Source organism: Hydra vulgaris, chromosome 08 (genome assembly GCF_038396675.1).
Source record: "Hydra vulgaris chromosome 08, alternate assembly HydraT2T_AEP".
NCBI lineage: Eukaryota > Metazoa > Cnidaria > Hydrozoa > Anthoathecata > Hydridae > Hydra > Hydra vulgaris.
The window spans coordinates 23,069,509-23,094,777 of record NC_088927.1 but is presented as its reverse complement, the minus strand read 5'-3'; the positions used below and the strand labels follow the sequence as shown (position 1 = coordinate 23,094,777).

General features: G+C 27.3%; 2 protein-coding genes across 2 annotated transcripts; both read right to left on the bottom strand.

The window, feature by feature from the left end:
* Positions 1-4,368: 4,368 nt before the first annotated feature.
* LOC136083139 (ARL14 effector protein-like) lies at positions 4,369-5,012 on the bottom strand. Its single transcript, XM_065802547.1, has 2 exons — positions 4,787-5,012; positions 4,369-4,604 (listed from the first exon to the last, which is right to left on the bottom strand). The coding sequence occupies exons 1-2, from the start codon at positions 5,010-5,012 to the stop codon at positions 4,369-4,371; spliced, it is 462 nt and encodes a 153-aa protein (XP_065658619.1).
* A 3,836-nt stretch (positions 5,013-8,848) lies between these two features.
* Positions 8,849-24,693, bottom strand: LOC100198933 (C-signal). The gene is made up of 5 exons (XM_065803262.1): positions 24,380-24,693; positions 14,537-14,588; positions 14,280-14,467; positions 11,729-11,878; positions 8,849-9,326 (listed from the first exon to the last, which is right to left on the bottom strand). Exons 1-5 carry the CDS (start codon positions 24,506-24,508, stop codon positions 9,102-9,104), a joined length of 744 nt encoding a protein of 247 aa, XP_065659334.1. The 5' UTR covers positions 24,509-24,693; the 3' UTR covers positions 8,849-9,101.
* Positions 24,694-25,269: the final 576 nt, after the last annotated feature.

Sequence of the window (25,269 nt, the reverse complement as noted above, 5' to 3'; positions counted from 1 at the left end):
CTGACAACTTCTCTAAAGCAGGCTGGAAAATCTTTTCGTGATTTTCTCGTGACGGTCATTGGGCTAATGTCTTTTCTCTCTGCCCTAATAGATGCGCCTTTCATGTAACCCTCTGGATCTAGGCAGATATGAAAGATTTTATTCCTTGTCGCCATCTCTAAGTCGAGCATTCTACTTAATGGTTTTCTCCATTATTCCCAGTTTACTTTTTATCGTACCTTACCTCATAAGTTGGGCGCTACAAATTTTTGGAAAATCTTCAGTTTCATTAACGAAAGTAAGTCGAACATTTTATCTCTAGTTCATGGATCTGATCTTATTACCTTTCTAGGATAAGGGTATTTGCAAAGATCTGTTTATAAATAGCTTTTCTTCTAATTCAACTCATGAATCTAAAAGCCATACTCTTCCTGTCATTGCATTTAAACTGGGTAACCACATGTTAGACATACAAATCACTCCGGCTTCCGTTGCTAAAAGCATTTCTCGATTAAACCTTTCAACATTTTGTGGTCCAGACAACATTTCTATCAAAATCTTATAAAGTATTCTCTTGAAATCTCTTCAATTCTCTCTAAACTATTTAATATGTACTTGACTGGATTTTTTACTGCTAAAAAATGACATCTGTGGTTCCCAGTTATTAACAGGGTCTTTGAATTTTTGATCAACAAATTTCTAACATCTCATCTTGAGTCTGATAATTTACTGTCAATATAGTTTTCGATCATCTCGTTCTACGGCTGACTTACTAACTGCTGTAACTGCAAAATTCTATCATGCATTAGATGGAGGCAGCGAGGTAAAGGCAATGGCTCTTGACATATCTAAAGCTTACGATAATGTTTGACATGTTGTTTTTCTGCGTAAGCTTGCTTCATATGGTGTATATAGGAAAGTTTTTGAAATTATCAAATCATTTCTTTCTAACAGCTTTTTTAAAGTCATTCACGATAGCCAACACTCTTTAATTTTTAGCAACCTGAGATACCTCAAGGTTCTATTCTTGGTCCTTTATTCTACATTAATGATCTTTCTGACATTTCTTTATTCTACATTAATGATCTTTCTGACAATTCTTTATTCTACATTAATGATCTTTCTGACAATTCTTTATTCTACATTAATGATCTTTCTGACATTTCTTTATTCTACATTAATGATCTTTCTGACATTTCTTTATTCTACATTAATGATCTTTCTGACATTTCTTTATTCTACATTAATGATCTTTCTGACATTTCTTTATTCTACATTAATGATATTTCTGACAATCTTAAATCTGAAGTGGTCCTTTTTGCTCACAATTTAATTTTACACCCCCGTCTTGACAAAAGGGCTTTCTATTTTGATCGCTTTAACAGGCAGCCAATCTTTAGTTTAATCTTAACTACATAACCGTTTGGGGCTTTTGGAGTTAAAATCAGTGATTTACTGCAAACAACCACCTCAATACTGTTGACATATATTAATAAATGGAAATCCTCTCAATGAATGAGTAGTTTGTCCTTTTCTTTACGCCTTTTTGAATTATTATTTACTCTCGCGAAAACCATATGTTCAATCAGTTGCAAAGTTATATTCTGCTGAAATTGTTTCTGTTTATCTTCCTTGTCCTTTCTTACCTCTGATTTTATTTTCTACCTCCGAAAACCTTTTATTTTTCATTGTTTGGATTACTGTTGTCACATTTGGGCAATTCCACATCAAATCACCCAGTCCATTGAACCATGTGTCTTCCTTTTGTGTTATATTTTGAAACATTATTCCTAATTATAAAAAAATATTGCATGCAAAATTTCAGTTAAAAAAGTTTAGCGGTTGACAAGATATTGCAATTTTAATACTGACCTGGTTTCCCAAAATGACCCGGTTTTCATAACACTCTGAAAAAACATTTTCCTTAAAATAATAAGAAATAAAAATGGCAAAAACATGAAAATGAACATATATAATGTTTTTTTGGTGCTGAATTCAATAAATGTACTTAAAATGCTCAAATATAAAAAGAACATGCATAAAAATTAATAAAACAACTAGTTTCTATAAACCAACTTTGGGGCCCAATATCTCAAAACACCCCTATCAAAAAAATTTTTTTTTTGCTGTTAATATTTTCAGCTGTTTAAAATCTTACTAGGCACAAAAAATCTAACTGGAAAAACAACTAAAGCATACGGAACTTTAATTTCAAAGATGTATTACTTTTTCAAGAAATTCCCAAAAAATATTTGTAAATAAAATAAAGTTAATCGTAACTTAAAAAGTTACTTAAATATACAAGATTTGTAAAGGTATCAAAGATGAAAGTTATTTTGACTGTGTTTGTAATAGTTTACAATATTGCTCCCATTTTACTTGTACTTCCTCTATTTCAGCATTTTCAAACACATAGTTTCTACCAGAACTAGAGCAAGCTTGTGGAACAGTTTTTTCAATATGTTGGTGTTTGGAAAAAAACAGTAGTCGTCTCTTTCAGGCCAATTAGAACAGATTGATGGACCATTGATGAAGAATAAAGAAACTTAACTTTCGCATCAACTTCTTCTAAGTTGGTTTTAGTTACAATGCCGATCCACCACTTATCATCACAGACTACAGCGACATAACAACCTAAAGTGACAGTATCAAGTTGAGATATGTCTTGTTTCTTTTTAAGATTGTGGATTATTGTATAATTAGTGTCTGTACTACACCTCTTTGCCCCAACCTTGTTATCTCCAAGATGTATAAATTGATGAAAGCTACGAGTACCAGGTAGAGTTGTTACACCAGTGTACCTTTCTTTTTGCTCTTCACGTTGCAATTGTAAGTCCAATCCCTTTATGTAAATGAAGTTAACAACTTTGATTTTATCAAAACAAAATTCATACATAGCTTCTGATGTGAGAATTTGGTTTCTGTACGGTCGTTTTAAACTTTCTTGTGCTGTTAATCTTTTTACAGTACCTCCAATCCCATCGCATGGTAACTTTCCGTGGGACGTGGCGAAAAAGTTCTATTCAATTTTAAGGCAAAATTCGCTCTCTAGTTGACGTAGATTGTAAAAGCTTTTAAAATTTTTGTACTGTCCTGCGCAACCATCAGTGAATAAATGTAATTTGGACAGATTGGAAAATTTTATTTTTAATATTGGTATGATTAGTTGGAATATTTTGTACACATAAGTTACATCATGTATAATGTCATCTGATATAAAACAGTAAGAAATATGTTTCAGTTCACCTTTATCATCTTTATAGTATATGACTAATGGATGTAAAGAACATTATTGGGTGTTCCAATGATAGCTCTGTATTTCATCTTGGACAACAAAAGCATAATTTTCAGCAAAGTCGCCAATAATGATAATGTTTGATTGATCCATATATTGTTTCAGTTGGTTAAGGTTCTGTGATTGAGAGTGAGCAATAAAAGAATGAACTTGTAGCTTTTCAAAACAAGATGCTAATAGTTCAACAAACGTTGGAACATCAGCTGTTAAACTTAATAGTGTTGCACGGTCAGTAGTTTGCCATTGCTTGTAGTGTATCTCAAAATCATCTTCGTATTCTCCAAAAATCTCATACAAATATTTGGTGAGGGGTTCTTTACCAGGACAATCATCACACTGTGCAAGCATGCATTCTTTGTTTTCTACTGAGCAAACAGTTTTTGAAAGTAAGCCCTTATACTTTAGTCCAATATTTAAAGCATCTACTAGCAATATGGCATTTTGGTGATAAGAACAAACACAAACGGAATGTGTACCACTTGCACCTGGCAAAATGCACCACTTTGGTCTAAGTGAAGCAAATTTTGAGTAACTTATTTGTATTTCTGGATTGTTTTCTTTGTATAATAAATATAGTTCCTTTAAATTACACAAAAGCAGTTTTTTTTGTTTATGGACGTTCTTTTGAATGCTAACATAATCTTTTTTTCCAGGCATAGTTCTACATAAATCACTTAAATCATAAAAAAGTTTAACAGAATCTTCTATTTCTTTTTGTAAGACTTTCCCTTTATACAAAGATGAGATAGCCAACAATCCTTTTTTATTAAAAAGTTGTCTAGCCTTTTTTGCTTGGTATTCTGCAACTGCAAAGTTATTTTGTACTTCTAATATTGACCAACTTGGGGGTGCCAGTGTTAGAAGTTGAACAATAGTTCTTTTGTCAGAACATATAATTTTTTCTTTTATCAAGCTCATAAATTCATCAAAGTTTTCAGCCTTCTTTTTAATGTCATTTGGTTCATAACACAGTTTTGAGGAAACATTGAATTGACTTTCAGTTTTTCTAGTAAGGTTACTTACCATTTCGTTGATGCGCGCAATTTTTCGCTTTCCTTCTGAGAGTATATATTTTGATGACTTTGAATGAGATTTTAGAGGAGATATATTAAAATTTTCAAGTTCTTCATTGATCTCCTGTATTTTGATTTGAATGATGATATTAGAAAATCTTCATCTTGTTCACCCTGACTTTGCTTCTCTTCTTTAAGATCTGCTTTTTTGGCAATCTTTTGCTTACAGGGTTTGCAAAGTTTCTTCCCAGGAGCAATATTTAAGCTACTTCTCATCATGTCTTGTGACTCATTTATCGTAACTACTCTAAGATTTTCTAAAAGTAATTGAATTGTATATATAATTGCATATAGCTTTATGTATTTTGTATATAGTATAATTGTATGTATAGTTGTATATAGCTTATCTTCACAATTGTTTAAAACATTGTTTATGCTTTGGAAAACACAAATTAAAAAAATATATATATTAAAATACTTAAATTCCACTTTTACTTACTTGTAATTTTCTTTGTATGTTTTTTGAATGGATCACAGCATGCTTTCTGCCATAAAGGATACATTTTCAAATAATTTGTAGCATGTTTTTCACATAATGTTGTTAAGTTTGATATTTCAATGTTACAGCGTAATGATATAGCTATTTTTTCTTCGTTGCCTAAAGTTCCAATAACACCGTGTTGGCGTTTGCATGCATCTGATGTCATTAACCCAATAGAACACATCTTATAATAAACTACTTTGTATAAATGTATTTCCTAAAAAAAAGAGAATTCTCCTACTTAATTAAAAGAATTCTCCTACTTAAATAAAATAATTTTCCTACTTAATTTTTAGTAAAAAAAAAATTTAATATAGAAGTAATTCAAACCTTTTCAGAATCCCACTGTTGTATAATTTTTTACACTGATAGATATTGTTAATTTTCTTTATAGATATATTTATATATATATACAATTTATATATATATACAATTTGATATATATATCAAATTGTTAATTTGTTAAAATTTAAATAAAATTTACAAATGCTGTTTTTTAACTGAACTTTTTATAAACTAGTTATTATAAACTTTTACAAAAGTTGTCAAAATTTTAAAAACAAATGCACATCCATATCACACTAATTCAGTTTTTATATAAAACAAAACAGGATGTTTTTTTCAGTTGTTAAGTTCAAATAACTAAGTTATCATATAATTAAGACTTCCTTAAATATAACAAAATTGTTTTTTTTTTTTAAGGAGTCTTTTAACTAAATATAAAATTTTACAGAATTCTATTTGAAAGTTTTTTAAAATAGCTTATTGAAAATTTGATACACCTTTGAAATTAAAGTTCCGTATGTTTCAGTCGTTTTTCCAGTTAGATTTTTTGTGCCTAGTAAGATTATAAAAAGCTGAAAATATTAACAGCAAAAAAAAACTTTTTTTGATGGGGGTGTTTTGAGATATTGGGCCCCAAAGTTGTTTTATAGAAACTAGTTGTTTTATTAATTTTTAAGCATGTTCATTTTATATTTTAGCATTTAAAGTACATTTATTGAATTCAGCATCAAAAAAACATTATATATGTTTATTTTCATGTTTTTGCCATTTTTATTTCTTATTATTTTAAGAAAAATGTTTTTTCAGAGTGTTATAAAAACCGGGTCATTTTAGGAAACCAGGTCAGTATTAAAAATGAAGTATCTTGCCAACCTCTCAACATTTTTAGCTAAAATTTTATATGTTAACTTTTTTTTTTAAGATGCAACAGCCTAAGAGGTTTTTAAAAAATTTGAAGACCCATGGTTCAAAATTTTCTAAATTTTGGGTGATTTGATGCGGAATTACCCATTTGGGCTAGTTATTTTAATTACGCTCTTCCTCTTCTAGATAAAACCGTTAAAACGATCATACTACTAAATATGCAAATAAAAAAAGAAAACTTTTTTAAAAACTAAAACAATTTTTTTGGATGGAGAGAAGAAAAATCAACCCTGAGTCCAAGCGCTTAATTAGTAAATAATCTCATATTTTAATTAAAACGTGAGGTAAAGGACACAACAATTATTTTGTTCATAAACATTAAGTTCTTAACTTAATTGGCTACGGTACATTTTATAAAACAGTGTACGAATAAAATTATACTTGTGATCTGTTTAGGCTGCAACTGCTAATACAATGTTTCCTTTTTCTAATTATAGAACTATAACCGTAGTTTGATTATTTCTTAAGGTTAAATCATTAATTTACTGATTAAAATTTCGGTTTTATTTTACGTGTATATATAATTTTAGGTTCAATAATGCATAGTTATCTTAGTTACAACTGCTCTATCAGTCAAGCTTGAGCCTTTTTCCTATCGTTGTAAAGTTGCATCTTTTTCTCTTATCTACAATACTCTCATGGTCGCTGCTCAAAGGAGCTATTAGCTCTAGCTTCATCAATCAAAACTTATTTTCGCTCGACCTGTCATTCAGAAAAGTTGTATCCTTTTATTGTATCTGTCCCTGCTCGCTCTAAAAATATTCATTCGTCTGGTTTTTTTCCTCGCACTTCTTTTTCAGGTCTTGAATAGCTTTTTCCGATGCGTAGAACTCCTTTTTGCATCTTTAGATGTTCCAAATTTTGATTATTTTAATAACAGCGAATCTACAAAAGTGCAAACTGGCGTAAGTGCTAACTTGAATAAGTATGTTGAAAGCGTTTGCAAACTTTGGCATAAGTGCGTACTGGCATAAGTGCTCTAAAGGAATTTGTAAACATTGGGATAAATGCAAATTTGCATAAGTGTGTCGAAAGCACACTTATGATTGCACAAATATTGCCATGTTCATAAATGCTAAACATAAACTGGCATACACATACGAGAAAAATCTTTTTATAAAATTGTATAAACCAATTTATGAATACGTTTGTATATAGTATACGTCATATAGTATATAGTATACGTATACGTATATATATACGTATATATAGTATACGTATACGCATATAGTATACGCATATAGTATACGCATATAGTTTACGTTTTATATATAGTAGATATAAAATAGTAAAAAAAAAAGATGTTTAAGTATTTTGAATAAAATAGAAACTTTTCTTAAAATATATCGTTTTGGCATATGCATGTCAAAAGAATTTGCAAAAAGTGACGTGAGTGTGCAAAAAAAAAATTTAAATCGGCATGCGTGCATAATGCAAATCTTTATGCCAATACACACTCAAACCAATGTTTTCAATTCATTGCAAGTTCTTTTGGCGCACTTATGCCAGTTTTTACAACTGCTTCGTACTTATGCCAGTTCGCACTTAATCAGCCTCCCGACTTAAAACTATTGTCGAGCAACTAAACGAAGCTTTTGAAAAAAAAATTTCTCGCTAAAGCCAGAAATTCTTTGTCAATATTAGGAGAATTTTAAATTATTAAACAAATGTTTTAAAAGTATACAGGGTGATATCCTTCAGAAAGATAATGATTTTTTAATTAATTAAATGATCAAATCAATTCGTCTAGTTTCATTAAGGGCATTTTTTGCGAAAAATACGAAGACGGTCACAAAAGTTAAAATAGCTAGAGTCTTCTGTGAGCAAATTTTCCTTAGATAAAGTAATTATTCTATGCTTAGTTCTTTTACTACAATATACTAGCTTACTAGCTAGCTTTGATTTTTGTAAAAAAAATTGAAGCATAAAATATTCTTCAAAATAGTCTTTCTAGAAATTCCTAAATTTTGTTGTTGTTATGGTTATTAAGATGCTCAATAAAGCATATCTTAAAACATCGCGGAAGTGTATATAGTTAATAAGTTCACGCCTCTTTACTTGCCAATACTGCGGCTAGAGCTGATTTTACATTCTTTGATTTGATTTTGGAATTCCGAATCAAGGGATTATAAGTTTTTTCGAGTTTTCGCAATCCCTAAAGTTTAGCTCTTTTGTTAAGTAATTTACATGAATTAAAATTACTAGTAAGTTTAGTACTTTTGTTAAGTAATTTACATAAAATAAAATTACTAGTAACCCAGGAAGAGAACCTCTTGGAACAACAGTGGTTATATTAAGGAGTTCACTTTGATAACCATCATTATTAGACAATAGGTACTTACTGGTTAACAAATAATTGTGAAACTATTTATAAATTTCTCGTTTAAATCATAGAATTTGATTTTTTTTGTTTAAAATATGATGATCGTCCGTATCAAAAGCTTTTCATAGTTTAACAAAAATACCTAGCGTAAATTGAGATGAATAATGGCATGTTTATTTGAAGTTTCTGAAGCCATATTGATTATTATATAGTAATTTATTGCGAATAAAATAACTATTTACTCTGTTGAACATAATTCTTTCCTAAATTTTTTACTTAAGAAAATTTTTTAACTGTCCATAACAATGTTTCACAATGTCATAATTATCATATCCAGTTGCTTTCTTACTTTTTAAAGATTGAAAAGCTCTATCAAATTCTTCAAACAGTTTAGAAGCTGGTTCTTCAGAGGAAATGCTTTCATAAAAAAATATCTGAAAAACAAAAACACCAGCAAAGGAGAAGTTACCTTGTTTATGAGAAACACGTTAAAATAATTGTTAATTTATTACCCAGACTCCAATATAACAGGCTGTGGTATATAAAAGTAAAAAAAATCTAATCAATAAATAACTTTACATAAAATTTTATATAAATAATAAAGAACACTGTACAGAAAAAAACTAAATAAAAAAGTTTAAGCAAAATTAAAATAGTTAAAAATTATTGACAGGTTAGTTCTATATATCAAAACATTTAAAAATCACTATAAAAATTCAACGCCATCAAACTAACTAGCAGTTAGGCGCCAATAATTCTACCGTTCCAACTCGTCATAAATCCTGTATTACTTTCGTTAAACTTTTCGAACAAAGCAATTAAATCAGAACCAGCCAAGTCTAGAGTACGAGTTGCGTTAGGTCCACCCATATCTGTTTGAACCCAACCAGGACAAATAGAAGCAACTAAAATCTTCTCAGATTTTAATTCAAAAGCTAATGTTTTTGTTAGCATGTTAAGTGCAGCCTAAAAAAGAAATAAGAATATTAATTTCAATATCAATAAAAAACGTTACTTATTAAAAAATAAAAATAAAAAGTTGTTTTAATCTACCGAGCCCATTGTTTTCTCATTCCTGATTTTTTTGTCTACACCTGTAAACTTCTTAAAAATCATTAGAACTACTGGAATTAGTGAAAATTTGGAATGATGTTGTCACATTTTCACTAATGAACATTTTAGGTTGATTCTTCTAATGATTTCATATTTACTTCAGACAAAGTCAAAATAAAGTCAGCCTGCTCTAGTTTTCAGACTTGACCAGTTTTAATTTTTATAGAAAATAAAATGAAGTGCATTGCCATAAGGTTGTACTTCATTATATTTTATATAAATGGCAATTAATGCATAAGCAAATTGATGCCACTTGTTCTACCAAGCAAAATGCATTCTTTCATGACTTTCCATTCAGCAAAGTTGCTTTTATTTACTGTAAATGTTTTTTTATGTTCAAAAAACTTATATACTAATTATAATCTAATTTTTTTAATCTATCAAAAATTTGGAAATTTTCTCCCTCTCCAGTCTCCATGTTTTCCTGACTCATGCAACTTACAATTGATCTTCAACACGTTTTTTTATTTTCTAGTCACTTGCAACATAAATAGTGGTTGCTAGCAGCCTTGTTGGAAACAAACATAAATAGTGGTTGCTAGCTGCCTTGTTGGATGCAAACATAAATATTCTTCGCTGGCAGTCTTATTGGGGGCAAATTTATTTAAAAAAAAAAGAAGTAAAAGTCTTGTGAATACATTTTAATTTAACATTAGTGTATATAAATGTTTATATATAAATTTTCTAAACTAAACATTTAAAATTTTTTACATACTTAACACATAAAAACTTTTCCTAACAATAATAAAGTTTAGGAAACATCCATTTTTGTGCGTGTAAAACACTTATACATATAAAAACAAAACATTTTTGAAAACATAAACAATATTATTTTGTTTACTTTACTTATTAGAATTAACTATTAAAGAGTCAAACCATAAAAATATGAAAAACAAGATTGGGTAAATAGTAGAATTGATATAAATAATACTTAAAAAATATAATTTAAATTGTATTTTTTTAATTTGTATCAATTCTTTTATTCTCCTTTCTCTTGATTGTTAAATATTTTTTAGGTAAAGGAAATGTTCTATATAAAAGATGAAATAACTTGCTTTTCTTAATGACACTATTAAAGACTTTTTAAGAGTCTATAGAACCAGATAAAACTCTAGATCTCAGACAAAACACAAGACTTGATAACCTGAAATAATAAATCTAAGTGTTAAATATTTACATTTTTTTAAAAACAACACATTTTTTGCATCAAATAATATTTTGGCTAGGTTTAAGATAAGAGGTCAAAATAATGGTTAGGTTTAAGATAAGAGGTCAAGATAATGGTTAAGTTTAAGATAAGAGGTCAAGATAATGATTAGGTTAAGATAAAAGGTCAAGATAAGTGTTTTAGTTTGTCTGAAAAATGAGTTACAAAAAACTGGGTAACAGATAATTAAATTTGTTACTCATTTGATTGAGAAGGAACAAGTTTTAAGCTTTAATTCCTGCATTTGTCCGTGTTACTAAACTATTTTGAAAATCATAATTTTTGATAAAAGATTTTGGTAATAAATTTTTTTAGTTAAATATTTTTAGGTACTTCAGTCATGGTTTAAACTTAAGTGATCACAACTTAAATATTACCTCAATTTTTTTAAAAAAAAGGACTTTATATCTGGCCACTTAATCCACAATAAAAGGAATACCATACATTTGCAACATAGCACTGTTAATACTTTGATATTTTACTTCTGTTGATGAAATCAGATTCATTGAAAGCTACATCAGAGTTCATGAAACTAGCTGGCCTGTTATCTGGTCGTGTTACATAGTAACAGTACCAGATAACAGAAAGAGTTGTATAGCCACTACCAAGAAGGCGCATGCAAAACCTATGAGCAGATTCAAGTTTACCTATACAATCTTTGCATTGGAGGTCATCTACAAAAGAGTAGTCAGATGCAGTTAATATCTCTCCAAGATGAGTATTTTATGTTTGATTGATCATTGAGTAAATACTAGAACCTTTACTTAATGAACAATCCTAAAGAAGGAAAATATTTAAATCAGAGTTAGCTTCTTCACTTAGCTTTTGCCTAAAAACCAACAAGGCAGCAGAGCATTGGGCAGATTGCAATAGATTTTGTATTACCAGAAGCAGATTCTGACAGCAAACATATTTTTTTACAATGTAAGTAGTTTCATAATGCAAGTGGTTAGATATCTTTTATGATACTTAAGCAGCTCATTAAATATATTTTAAAAATAAATAAACAGATGATTTTATATACCATTTAATTTTTTTTAAAACTCACCTTTGACATTCTATATTCAATACCTAGAGTAGTAGTTGCTTCAGATATTGAACCCATAGTCGATGATATATTCAAGATTGCAGCTCGAGACACACTTAATTCAGTTTCAGAACTCTCAATAGCTGCTTTTTTTATCAATGGAAGAAATGTCTAAAAAAAAATTAAAAAAGCCTTTCAGCAATAAAAAAATGTTAAAACATAACATTTAGATACAAAAATATAAATATCTTCTTAGATCAGTGAGTCAGTGAGTCCAGTGAGTCAGCGAGTCTAAGAAGAATTTTTTATTATTTTTATTTGTAGTTACTTATACTTATTATTATTTGACAAAGCATTACAGTTATAAAAGTCATTATTACTTTTAAAATTTTGTATTTTTATTTTGTTGCAACCCTGTTTCTCAACCTTATGAAAATGAAACAATCTTTACAAACCAAGCTACTAAATGCGAAAATCAGTCCATTCAAGTAAACTGTATTTATGCATCAGAATATATAAAACCAAAAAAAGGTTATGTTATAGAAAATGCAATACGAATTTTTACATTACTTGAATACAAGTATTAACACAGATTTAAATTTTACCCTTACTGTTTTAATAAAGCAAATTATCAAGTTTACAGTTTCAGTTTAGTTATCTTATTATAATAAAGAAATTGAAACACTGAAAAGGTTTGGCTTCAAGACTAATGCCTTTCTCTGCATAATTCAGGTCAGGATTAGGATTATCATAGTCACCCTGCAACGTGTTATCCAATAACATCATTATAAGAATGAAGGTGATATGTAAAATTGTCTGTTTTACAATTTCTACATCTAAATACCACTCCTCTATATTCTCCTATCTATCACTCCTTTATATTCTTTTCTTGGTACTACTTACAACTACCATAAAACTGACTCGTGATTTTCAACTCTACCTTAAAACTCTTTGTGATTTTCTCTGTTATGGTTTTATTTTCTGATGTGAAGGTCCACAATAATAATTGAAAGAATCACTATTTTTTTTAGAGATATTTTTGTAAAAGATGTTGTAATTCAATGGTTACATAGCAATTATATAATCTGGTAGTAAGTGCAAGTAGTAAGCGTAAGTAGTAAGTGGCACAAGCAATGATTAACTTTAAAACTAAATAGTTTCAAAGATGGAATAATTTAATGAAATAAACTATTTAATTTTAAAAACAATATTTTTTTAATACTTAGTTCAAAGTTCCTTTGAAATCATCATAATTTGCAATCTCTCTTGATGGAGTTTCTTTAATTTATTATGATTATTAAAAGCAATTTATGCAACATAATAATAAATATTTATTAGAAATAATAATTTTAACTTTGAATTGAGGCTGATATTACACAATGGTTGGATTTTATTATGTAAAATGCTAATATAATAGCAGTCAAAGTTTAACACTTTAAATCCAACAATTGATTAAAGAGTCTGCTGGTGCCAAGATTTTTTTCAATTATCATTTTAATATATTAATCAATATTTTTATACAAAATCAATATTGCTTTAATCACTATAAGCAGTAAACAACTTAGTCTTGTTGTGGTTAAAATTCATGAGTTGCTGCAAGTCCTAATCTGTCACATAATGATATCATAATCATGATCATGATGATTTTAAGAAATCAAAAAGTGATAATTTAATGACCTTTTAACTCTTAAATCTTTCAAAACTTTTTAAATCAAAAATTTCATTTTTAAAAGCTTTAAAGAGACATTAGGCAAACTATTATCATATAATTATCATATACATATATATATATATATATATATATATATATATATATATATATATATATATATATATATATATATATATATATATATATATATATATATATATATAATATAATATATATATAATATATAATATATACATATAATATATAATATATATATATATAATATATATAAATATAATATATAATATATAATTTATATGATATATATAAATAATATATAACATATATATATATATATTTATATATATATATATATATATATATATATATATATATATATATATATATATATATATATATATATATATATATATATATATATATATATATATATATATATATATATATATATATATATATATATATATATATATATATATATATATATGTAAATTATGCTAGTGTATTTTACAAATAGAGTGCTCAATGTTCTTAAACAACAGAGCAATAATTAATTAGTAAAAAACACTTATCTAACTTTTATCTTCGACTTGAAGTTTCACCATTGCTGGATCATCAGGAAGAGTACCTGATGATCCAGCAACGGTGAAACTTCAAGTCGAAGATAAAAGTTAGATAAGTGTTTTTTACTAATTATATATATATATATATAGATATATATATATAGATATATATATATATATATATATATATATATATATATATATATATATAGAGAGAGAGAGAGAGAGAGAGAGAGAGAGAGAGAGAGGGAGAGAGAGAGCACAAGTTATTATATTATTGATGGAATGTGACTTTTCGAAAACAAGTGTGCACAAAAAAAAAAGTTCAAATAAATACCTGTGTTACAAGAGCTGGTCCAATGGAATTTGTGAGAAAAACATCTTTGCAGCGATCTGAAGAGAATTCATTGAATGTTGACATAAAAGCTATAGCAGCGTTATTGACTAAGCAAGTCAAGCCAGAACCATTAAGTATACTTGAGACTTTTTCATAAGCAGCTTTAATGGAATCCATATTAGTTACATCTAAAATGATATATTTCATTTTAGGAAAATGAAACTATTCACTTTAACACTACCTTATTTATTACTCACCAAGTTCAATTACTTTAACATTTTCATGGTTTGATGCATGTTTGTTCAATTCCTAAAACAAGTAATATTAGTAAATACGATATTATCTTACCATATTCGATAATATTAGTAAAACGAGTAATATTGGTAAATATTATATTTAGTTAACATAATGTTAGTTTGACATCAATCATAAAAGGTCTGTGGTCACAAACTGCATTTAAAAATCTAAAAAAATTTTAAATGCAGTTTGTGACCAGGTTAACTCTCTGTTTTTTTATCTGAAAAAAAAATTATATCACAATTGTGATATAATTTTTTTTTCAGATAAAAAAAGAGATAAAAAAATGTTCTTTTCAACATTTTCTGTCTAATGTTTTCTACAATCTATTTTAAAAGACTCTATTTTAAAATAATCTTATTAAAAAAAGTTTTGTAATCACCATTTCGTATGTAGAACTTGAACGGAGTAATGCATGTTACATTAAGCAGAAAGAGACTGCCCAGTCTAAATATTAGGTCAAGTCTAAATATTTATTCTAATTTATTATCTATATCTATTAATCTAAATATCATTACATAAAAAAATCTTTAAAATTAAACTAATTGAATATATTTGAATTATTATAATTTATTTCCATCATTATAAACACATTTTAACATTAACATTTACATTTTAAATGTTCTTGGTGATACTCCCAAGTGTCTTAGCTTTTTCAATGACACTAGGTGATGAATTATATTTAAGAGCCATTTTCTGAGAAAACCAGGTAACGCTCAAAAGTGATATTTTTCAATCATTCTCAATTTTACATATTGTGTTGTTTGCAATATTAAAAAATAGCATGTAAATTTTTTTTTTCTAAATATTTCTAGTTCCTGAGTTATTCCTGAGTTCCAGTCAAACTTTAGCCATTATTTCCAATATTTGGAAAGCCACTTTTGGGGTTTTATGATTATTAAACTGAGAATAAAAGCAAGGAGACCACTGCATCCTAAGTTTCTTTTCAATTTATGGAAGTATAGGTAGAACTTTAAAAAAAAACTAGTAAATCAAAAAAAAATTCTTTTTTCAAATCCATGCTTTATGCAAGCAGAATTCTATTGGGCCTAGAAATTCTTTTTTTGTTATCTTTTGTAGAAGGAAAAATTACTGTTTTTTTTTTTTTTAAATTTAAAAATTACTGTTTTTACTAAATTTTTCTTTTTTAACTTAATAACTTAAGACTTATTAACTTAATAACTTAAAACAATAGGTTTTTAACTTAATAACTCAAGACTTATTACTTAATAACTTAAAACAATAGGTTTTGAATCGCTGTACTTTAATGTCTTCGAAACTGAAAATAATTTGCAAATCAATGATTTTTGTGACGTAATACGCAATTCATATCAAATAAATAAAATGTATGGGGAAATACAAATTAAATTTTTGTTAACTTAATTAACTTTTTTTGGTCAAATTTTTCCATTTCCTTGTATTGTCATCGAAAATGATTAAGTGTGCAAAATTTGAGCAAAATTGGTTGAGAAAAAAGCTTTCAAAAATTGATTTCAAATTTTGTGGCACACAAACATATATATATATATATATATATATATATATATATATATATATATATATATATATATATATATATATATATATATATATATATATATATATATATATATATATATATATATATATATATATATATATATATATATAGAAAGTAACCTTATATAGAGCATGGAAAAAAAAATCAAAAACCTGAGGACAACCATTCTTTTGTCTCAAAACCATAAGCTAAAATCACAAATTTTTGAAATTGGGGCCTACTAAGACATTTATTTGGAACGTAAAAAGTGCCCATGATGTATTTTATCCTTTTTAGAAAGAGTATCCCATTGTAATTTTAATGGTCTAAAGAAACTGAGAGGATAATGTTTAGAAAAAAATTTATGTGTCATCAAAGTGTCAAAAAATGTTTTAACTAGCATTCAGAAATCAGCCATAATGGGATATGGGAAAAGTCCCAAGGTTGAATGTTTAGATTTTCTATTACTCCATATTACAATTATTTTAATGCAAAAAAAAAAAAACAACTTAGGGGGTAATATTGCATTGTTGAAATAACTTTACGTCAAAATGATGCTAAATCTGATTTTTTTTTTCTTAATTTAAATGATTAAAGACTTGAAAATTTTTTTTTTCCAGTAAACATTTTTTACTTGATGTTTATTAAACATAATTAATTATTGTTAGGCATTATTTCTTAATTTACAGTTATTCAGTATGGTTTATTGAGCATTTACTTCTGAATTATTCAGAACAGAGTATGAACATTTTATGCTAAATAAACTTTAAGAAAAAACACTTAGTTGCAAAAAATATGTCAGAGCTAGAGGTTGATGTTAAAAATGTTTGCAAAGTTAATGATGTCAAGTGTGGACCATATCCTCGTTTAAATAAAAAAATATTATTGAAGAGACAAGGCCTGACTTTGGATGCTCTTAGCAAAAAAAAACTCCGTTAGCATCATATAGTAGTGTAAAATAATTGTTGTTTAATTTCCTCAGTTAACATTGCATTATATCTAAGTTTTAAGTTTTTAGGTTTTAAAGGCGCACCAAGAGAATGGACAGAAAAGTCACTTATAGAAAGCCAAGGGTGCATATCATATAGATCATCCAGGTCTTATTTTAAAAATCCAGAAAATTGTTTGGGTAAAATATCCAGAATATATTTTCCAGAATATATTTTCTTTTTAATTTTGCTTTTAGCTGAGTTGTTTCAAAATTTTTTTCCAAACTTTTTATAATTTTTGTATGAGTTATGAGTGAAAAAGCATTAAAAATATATATATATATATATATATTACAAAAATTTATATCTAAACTTGTATGTATGGAAAACGTTTTGGATATTCAGCAAAACTAAAAGTTGGGAAAAATATCCGTAATTCCGGAAAAAGATAATCCCTGATATCGATTTTTGACAACGACTATATATTTTCTTACCATAGATTTAACTTTGGTAAGAACTTGTTTACAACCATATTTCATAAATTACTAAACTTTTAAAATAAATATTTCAAATTTTGATTTTTGTTAAAATTCAAGGTATTGGCTGGGTTTCTCCAAAAAAATGCTGTTACCCAATGCATGAATTAAGTGTTGGTAAAAAATCAGCTGCTGTATAATGTATTTCGATATATATATCAACTAATGTTTCAAAACATTACAACAAAAATGTTCCAGTAAATTCCATATTTTGTCACAATCACCTAAAGTCAGAGTGCATTCTAATACAAACTAAAACAAGTACTGCCACTAACGAAGAGTTAGTTGAAGACACAACTGATTTTGGTTTTGAACCTTAAGTAATTTTACTTTCTGGAGAAAAGGTTGAAAGTGCTACATCTACTGGTAACTTATTAGAAGCACTCCACATCAGCGCTTTTCAGTTTCAGATAAAGAATAAAAGATACCTGATCTCAGCAATCGAACCAAAAATAATTTACAAAAAAAATTTGAAAGAGCCAAGGTACAGCTTGCAAAGAGGTTTGCTGAAGCTGTTGCCCCATATCAGAGTGAAGACTTTATCTCAATTGTTTTAAGTAGATCTTTGGAAACTTCAGACAATGAAGCACTTGATGATCTAAAAAAATTGGTTGAAATTTATGAAGAAAGTGACTCTATGGGTAAACATATTGTTCTGTGTTTGATTGAACATGAAAAATCTACTAAGAAGTTACTTATGAAAGTTTTTGGATGCTCCAAATACAATTAGACCAGGTACGAAAAATGAAGAATGCTTACATATGTATAACTATTCCTGTCAAAAAGAAATAACGCAAAATAGACTAGACCAGAAAAAAGCTGAACATTTCCTCGATTTCATAATTAACAGCAGTCTTCTTCAAGATGTTGCATATGGGGTCACAAAAATTAAATTTGACTCAAATAATGTATATATATTTTGTGCAGTTTGAGAGCTAAAATGAGTCATATAACTGAATTTTATAATGAAGTTTGCAGAAATGAGAATTACTCTCCTTTATTGGAAAGCAGTTTGGCGAATACTTCATGGTGTTAAACCATCTCAACAAAAATGTTTAATGGGATTGGACGATATTACTGCTGCAGGTATGAATGGCTTCTCTATGTTGCAAGATTTATCTTTGAAGTACAAGAATAGAGAGCTGAGTAATATGTTTGAATGCAGCAAACAATAATAAAATCTAATTTCCAGTTTAACTGCAGTGCAACATACCCTAATTCTTTCCCCCACTGCCCAATATTTACTTTGAGTGATTTAACCAACAAACAATTGCAACAGATTTCAACAGCACCTAATGATAAGATTTGTTATGAGAGTGAAAATTTAAGCAAATCCTAAGTTGGACTAAAAAGATTAGGATCAAATAATTCAGCCAACGAGAATACTATTTATGATGTTGAAATTGCTGAAAAAGATATCATTGATTATAAAAAACATTTAATGCATGATTGTCAACAGAAAAAAGCCAAAGCTTTGGCTTTTGAAAGTCTAGATGAAGAATCTGGATTTTGGTTGAAAGACTATTACAAAAAGTTCTACCATCCAAATTCAGGGAAGTTCAGAAGGAATATTTAGGAAAAAAGGGGAGTTCACTGCATGTAGACATTTTCTTCACTCAGAAAAATAACATTTTACAGAAAAAGGTGTATTTTACAGCTCTTTATAGGTGTGAGCAAGGTTTATCGGAAACACTATCATTGCCCAATTAGTTCTTCCAAAGTTTAAGCATCACCATTCTGGTGTAAACAAACTCTCTGCAAAATCTGACAATTCTTCATTGTACTATGGCAACTTTATAATGGAAGCTCTTTTTATGTTGCACAAAAAAAACCAAATACAGCTTAAGCGCTACCATTATAACAAACCTTGTCGTGGCAAGGATAAGTGCGGCAGAGAAGCTGCCAGAGCAAAGTCTTTAATTCATAGCTTTGTTGATGCTGGTAATGATTTGATGTGCGCGGAGGATATTTATACTGCTTACATTATGGCCACGGGATGAAAAATTCTGCTGTTGATGTTGCCACTATAAAGGGGAAAAGTAAGTTGAGTGGAACAAAAATAGCTTAAATAAGTCAGTATCATTCGTATGAGTTTTTTCATAACTTATGACAATGTAGCAATACTATGCAGTTGGCGATGGAGTTAAAGAAGAATATTCTAATGTCAATTTTGATCCGCAAATATTTATAACACACCCATATAGTGATACTGACATCACCCATAGTGATACTGACAAGAAAACACAAGTTTTTAAAGACAATATAAAGAAAAAATTTCGTGAAGATAGATCAATAAATTTGTTTCACTTTTGCTCTGAGCCAATTTGAAATGGATCATTCCATACATCAGAAGAACTAGAAAAACACATGATGTTGGGAAGGCACATTATCAGCACTTGAAAATCAGGAATGGATAACGTGAGACAGAGTTTTATAATGAAGATGCAAGTTCAGTCAAACTACATAGTTGTAAATCAAACTCACAACAGGAGGTATTTGAAGTAGTATGTTTTGAAATTAGCAAATATGTTAAAGATTGAGCTTTACCTACACATATACGAAGAAGAAGAAAAGACAGCAGATCAAGGTAATAATTTTTATATTTACTCTCAATAATATGTATTTTAATATTGATGATGTTGCCACTACAAATATTACAAATATTTGTATAAATTTTTATAATTTTATAATATAAAAATTTGTACAAATATTTGTATTACAAAATTTGTAATTACAAATATTTACATTTTTCTTTCTGTAGATCAAGAAGATCTAGCAATTGAAAAATTTGAAAAGAAATTTATAAGCATTGTCATTGATTTATCTTGTGCATGGCATGAAAATGATTGGATTGTTGTTGTTTATATGGGCAATTGGTATCCTGGGATTATAAATGAGGTACTTCATTTTCATTCAATATTTAAAAAAAAAGTTCTTCATTCAAAGAAAAACATTTTTTTTTTGAACATTATTTGATCATATCGATTGTGTCACTAAAATTTAAATAAAGTTTAGTTTTGTCAAATGAGAATCTGATGTTTCAAACTATTTTACAAATTAGAAAAATCATTACTCATATTAGGTTCTCAGTGATGGTTACAGAGTGAGCTGTATGAAGTATGCTTCTGCAGTCTTCATACAGCTCACTCTGTATTAAAATTCAAGACATATGGGTAAGGATATGTAAAACTGATTTATCACATAAACAATGACATAATAAAATAAAGACATAATATAATATATTAATTAATTCCAACTATATACATGCATTTTCAGATAGGTGGCATGATATTAATAAGCAAGCGTGATTGATAATTGACCGGGCTGGGATTAATAAAGTATAACCTGGCCAGGTTTGTAATCGAGGCTGCATAAAAACTTATACATTTTAAAGTATAATATTTATATGTACATCATCATCATCATCATCATCATCATCATCATCATCATCATCATCATCATCATCATCATCATCATCATCATCATCATCATCATCATCATCATCATCATCATCATCATCATCATCATCATCATCATCATCATCATCATCAGGCTTTAGCCTTCCTTTTTTTATGTAGTTTTGCTAATTATGGTCAATGTTCAAACAAGCTATCATCTTTATTACGATAAACTAAAACTCATTCTAGCTTGGCTTCTTGTTTCAACAAGTGCAACATCTTTTTACTGTATCTGTCCCTTCATGCTATAAAAACATTTATATATTAATCCAGTTTTTTTCCTTGCACATCAAAAAACCTTATAACTCTAGTCCATCTTCATTTTTTCTTTTTTTATACAACCTACAACCTTTTAAGTCTTGAGTTAACCATTTCCTAGTATTTTTACTTACTTTTTAATTCTCTATTTTAAAGTAACTCATAACTTATAGTGGTTGCTTGCAATCTTGTTGGAAGTAAACTAGAGTTAAAAAATATATAAATATATGACAGTATTTAATAAATAGTAAATGTAAGCATAAAATTATAATATATAAAGTGTTATAAACTTTTTTATAGACCTGGCGATCAACCCCTGCTAAATTTTATAATTTTGCCAGAGCTGGGTTTGAAAAAAGTCTCATTTTTAGCTGGGGCCAGGGCCAGTTACTTCCTATGTGATGTCATACTGAAATAGCTTGCTGATGGGAAATTAGTAATTACATCAACTATCTTATAGCCTGCTGCCCCAGAGTGCCGCTACATGGACAGAGAGTTTAGCATGGAACAGCAATCTTTAATTTCATTGTCCTTTTTTTTTTTTCTTTACTTTTTCAATTCTTTACTTTTAGATATTGATTAGAAAAATTAATAATTCTTGTGCAAATTACATTAAATAAAGTTCAAGTTTCTCATTGACTTTTTGCTAACAAAATGTGTTTGTTAATCTTTTTTTTTTTTGCATAAAAGTTAATGATTTTTTTTGTAGTGTTTGAGATTATGTTTTAACTATATAAATGACCAGAAATGTAACTGTCTTGGTCTCTTAAACCTAAAGTTTTGGTCTTAGTCTTGAAAGCCTAGAGTATTGGTCTTCGACCTCTACTGTCTTTTACTTTCTTGATTCTTATGAAAAATATCAACTCAGTGAATGGATTAGTTATTAATAACAAACCGTAGATCGCAGCAAATTCCTGCTCTCAATCACAGTTCATCGCATTGGTTTGACAAGGTTCTAACTGAAATTTTTATGTTAGGAGAGATTTTAAAAAAATCTTTATTTTTTTTTAATGTTCAATTAAAATTAAGTCTTGATCCCTGTCTTATAAAAACTTTTAAAGTCTTGGTCTTGGTTTGATTTTTTGATGTCTTGGTTTTGGTCTTGAAGCATCCAGTCTTGGTCTTTAGCCCAAATGTCTTGGTCTTAGTTTTGGTTTTGGCCTTTACTGTCTTGGCTACATCTCTGCAAATGACAAACAACTTGTTGACTTCATAATATTTTATACTTCTATAATTGTTTTGTTTTTTTAGTTTTTTTGAGTTGAGCAGAACCTTAGTATAAATGTTACAATACTGTGTAATATTACTATAACATTATGATAATATGTTATAGTATCAAGTTCACAAAGTAGTTTATAAAAGAATAATATCAAGTTTGCAAAGTTGTTTATAAAAGAAATGCATTATTTTTGTAACTAAGATAAACAACAGAAAAGTCATTTTGAACACAAACAATAATTGTACTTTTATAAAGGCATTGGTATTGCAAAAAAAAAAAAAAAAAAAAAAATATATATATATATATATATATATATATATATATATATATATATATATATAAAATAGAGCGTCAAATGAAATACAAATATTTTTAATTAGATAGGATGGATTGGATATTTAATTGGATTTAATTGGATTGGATTGGATTTTTAATTGGATAGGGTGGATTGGTTTCTCAAACAGAAAATCAGTTTTTCTCAGTCAATGCTATGTTTTCCTATTGAAGTATTTTAAAGTACAGTTTATAATATTAAACATTTTTAAAAATATATTAGAAAAAGTAAAACATTATTTTTGAATGTTATAACTGCTGTTTTCATTTTGCTCAAACTCATATATATAATATAATATTATTATGCACTAAACTATTGTGTAATAATTTTTAATATTATGTAATGAATTACAATGAACTATATAAATTCGTCCGAAATAAAAAATATATAATGCACAATTGAATGTCCTCTAAAATATATATATATATATATATATATATATATATATATATATATATATATATATATATATATATATATATATATATATGTATATATATATATATATATATATATATATATATATATATATATATATATATATATATATATATATATATATATATATATATATATAAACACTTTTATTGTAGCGTCTTTAATTGTTGTAATAATTCTTAAACTTTCAGCAATTTATTACAGTAAGAAAATATACAATTTTTTATAAAAAATTTTATGCTCTTTGTTAGTTAAATTTTTTTTTTTTTTTTATCAAGCAAGTAAAGTTGTTAATAAATAAACAGATAGTTATAAAAAAACTAAAAAACCTGCTTGTCTAAAAATTTTTTTCATTGCATTAATGTTACAAGCATATGCTTGTAACATTAATGCATGCATGCACAAAAAAAAAAAGTTCTTGTAAAAAACTGGTTAGAGGAGCAGCTTGCATTTATTTACTCCTGCCAAGGCCTGCTATACAGATAAGCAAAACTATTGAAATATTGGAGATCTAATACATTATAGTAAATGTCATAAATTTCATAAAAGTTTTGTTGTTGATAACAATACAGCTCTAATAGTTGTTGCTAGGGTCAGAGAACTCTTTATTAGGAGACAAACTTTTAATGTAAGAAGAATAATAACTAAATGATTGATAAGAATGGTGTCACTCAAACAGAATTCAGATCAAAGGAGTGACACCAGTTTTTAAATATAATATGATTAATAACAAATACTAATAAAAATATATTAGTAGATAAGATCAGGAGTAAAAATAACTTGTCAACGTATTTTATCTTGTAAACAGCTTTTGCATTTTAAGCAGCTAAATTTTTTTTAATTTTGTTTTTTCCAACAAATTTACTTGTTAGTTATTTTAAAGCTAGCCTAAACTTTTTTAATAAACCCATTTAAACCACGGCTATGTCAACTACTAATAAGATATATACTTGCATTTTACAGTAGATTATAATCAAATTTAATGTGCATTACCTTAGTTTACTTTAAAAATTATAGAAAATTTTAAAAAAATTCAATAAAACTAATATTGCAATTTTTTAATTCAAATCCTGTAAAAAAACTTTTATGATCAATTTTTAATTTTAAAATACCTGAGCCTTTTCAACAGAACGACAGCATGCAAACACAATTTCAGCTCTTTCAGTTAACCTTTTGATTAACTCTAAACCAATTCCTCTATTAGAGCCAGTAACTAAGATTGACTTCAATGTCCAAACCATTTTTTATTTATATACTATTTATCTAAATAGATGTATAATATGTTTACTATTAAAAATTTTCTTTATTGGAAGTTATAACATATTTCTTTTTCAAAGAGCTATAAAAGTTTTGAAAGCTTTTTCAAAAAAATGTATATTATTACTTTCAAAGTTTTTAACACGAAACTTTACATTTATTCATAATTTTTATTTGTTAAAAAAAAAAGCTAGAAACATTCGATAAGCATTCAAATAAAATCTATTACTAACAACTTTTGTGCAAAACCAAATTCTTTATTGGAGAATAATTATATTTACTAACAACTTGAATTGTTAGTAGGTATATTTACTTAACAATAAAATATATAGTTATTCAACTTTACTGTTAATAATAACTTTGCTTACTAATAATATTATTAATAAGTTTATTACTAATAATATTTAATAAGGTAAGTAAATTTTATACAATTTGATAATAAATTATAGTAACTTTATTGTGACCCGGCGAAGTTATGGAATTTATAATTTCTGCTAGCAGAGGTTACGATGTAGCAGAGCTTAGCCGGTTCACTCTAAATTTACTGAGATAGTGACCTATTTATTATTAAATTGTAAGTTGGATAACTTAAGTATGCATTTGTAAAGTTGAATAACTTAAGTATAACATAAGTAAATTTTTCTTACTTAAAGTTACGTAATATTTGAGTTTAAAGTAAATTATGATTTGTTCATATACTAACAATATTAACATTATTTAGATACAATTTTATTATTTATTTAAT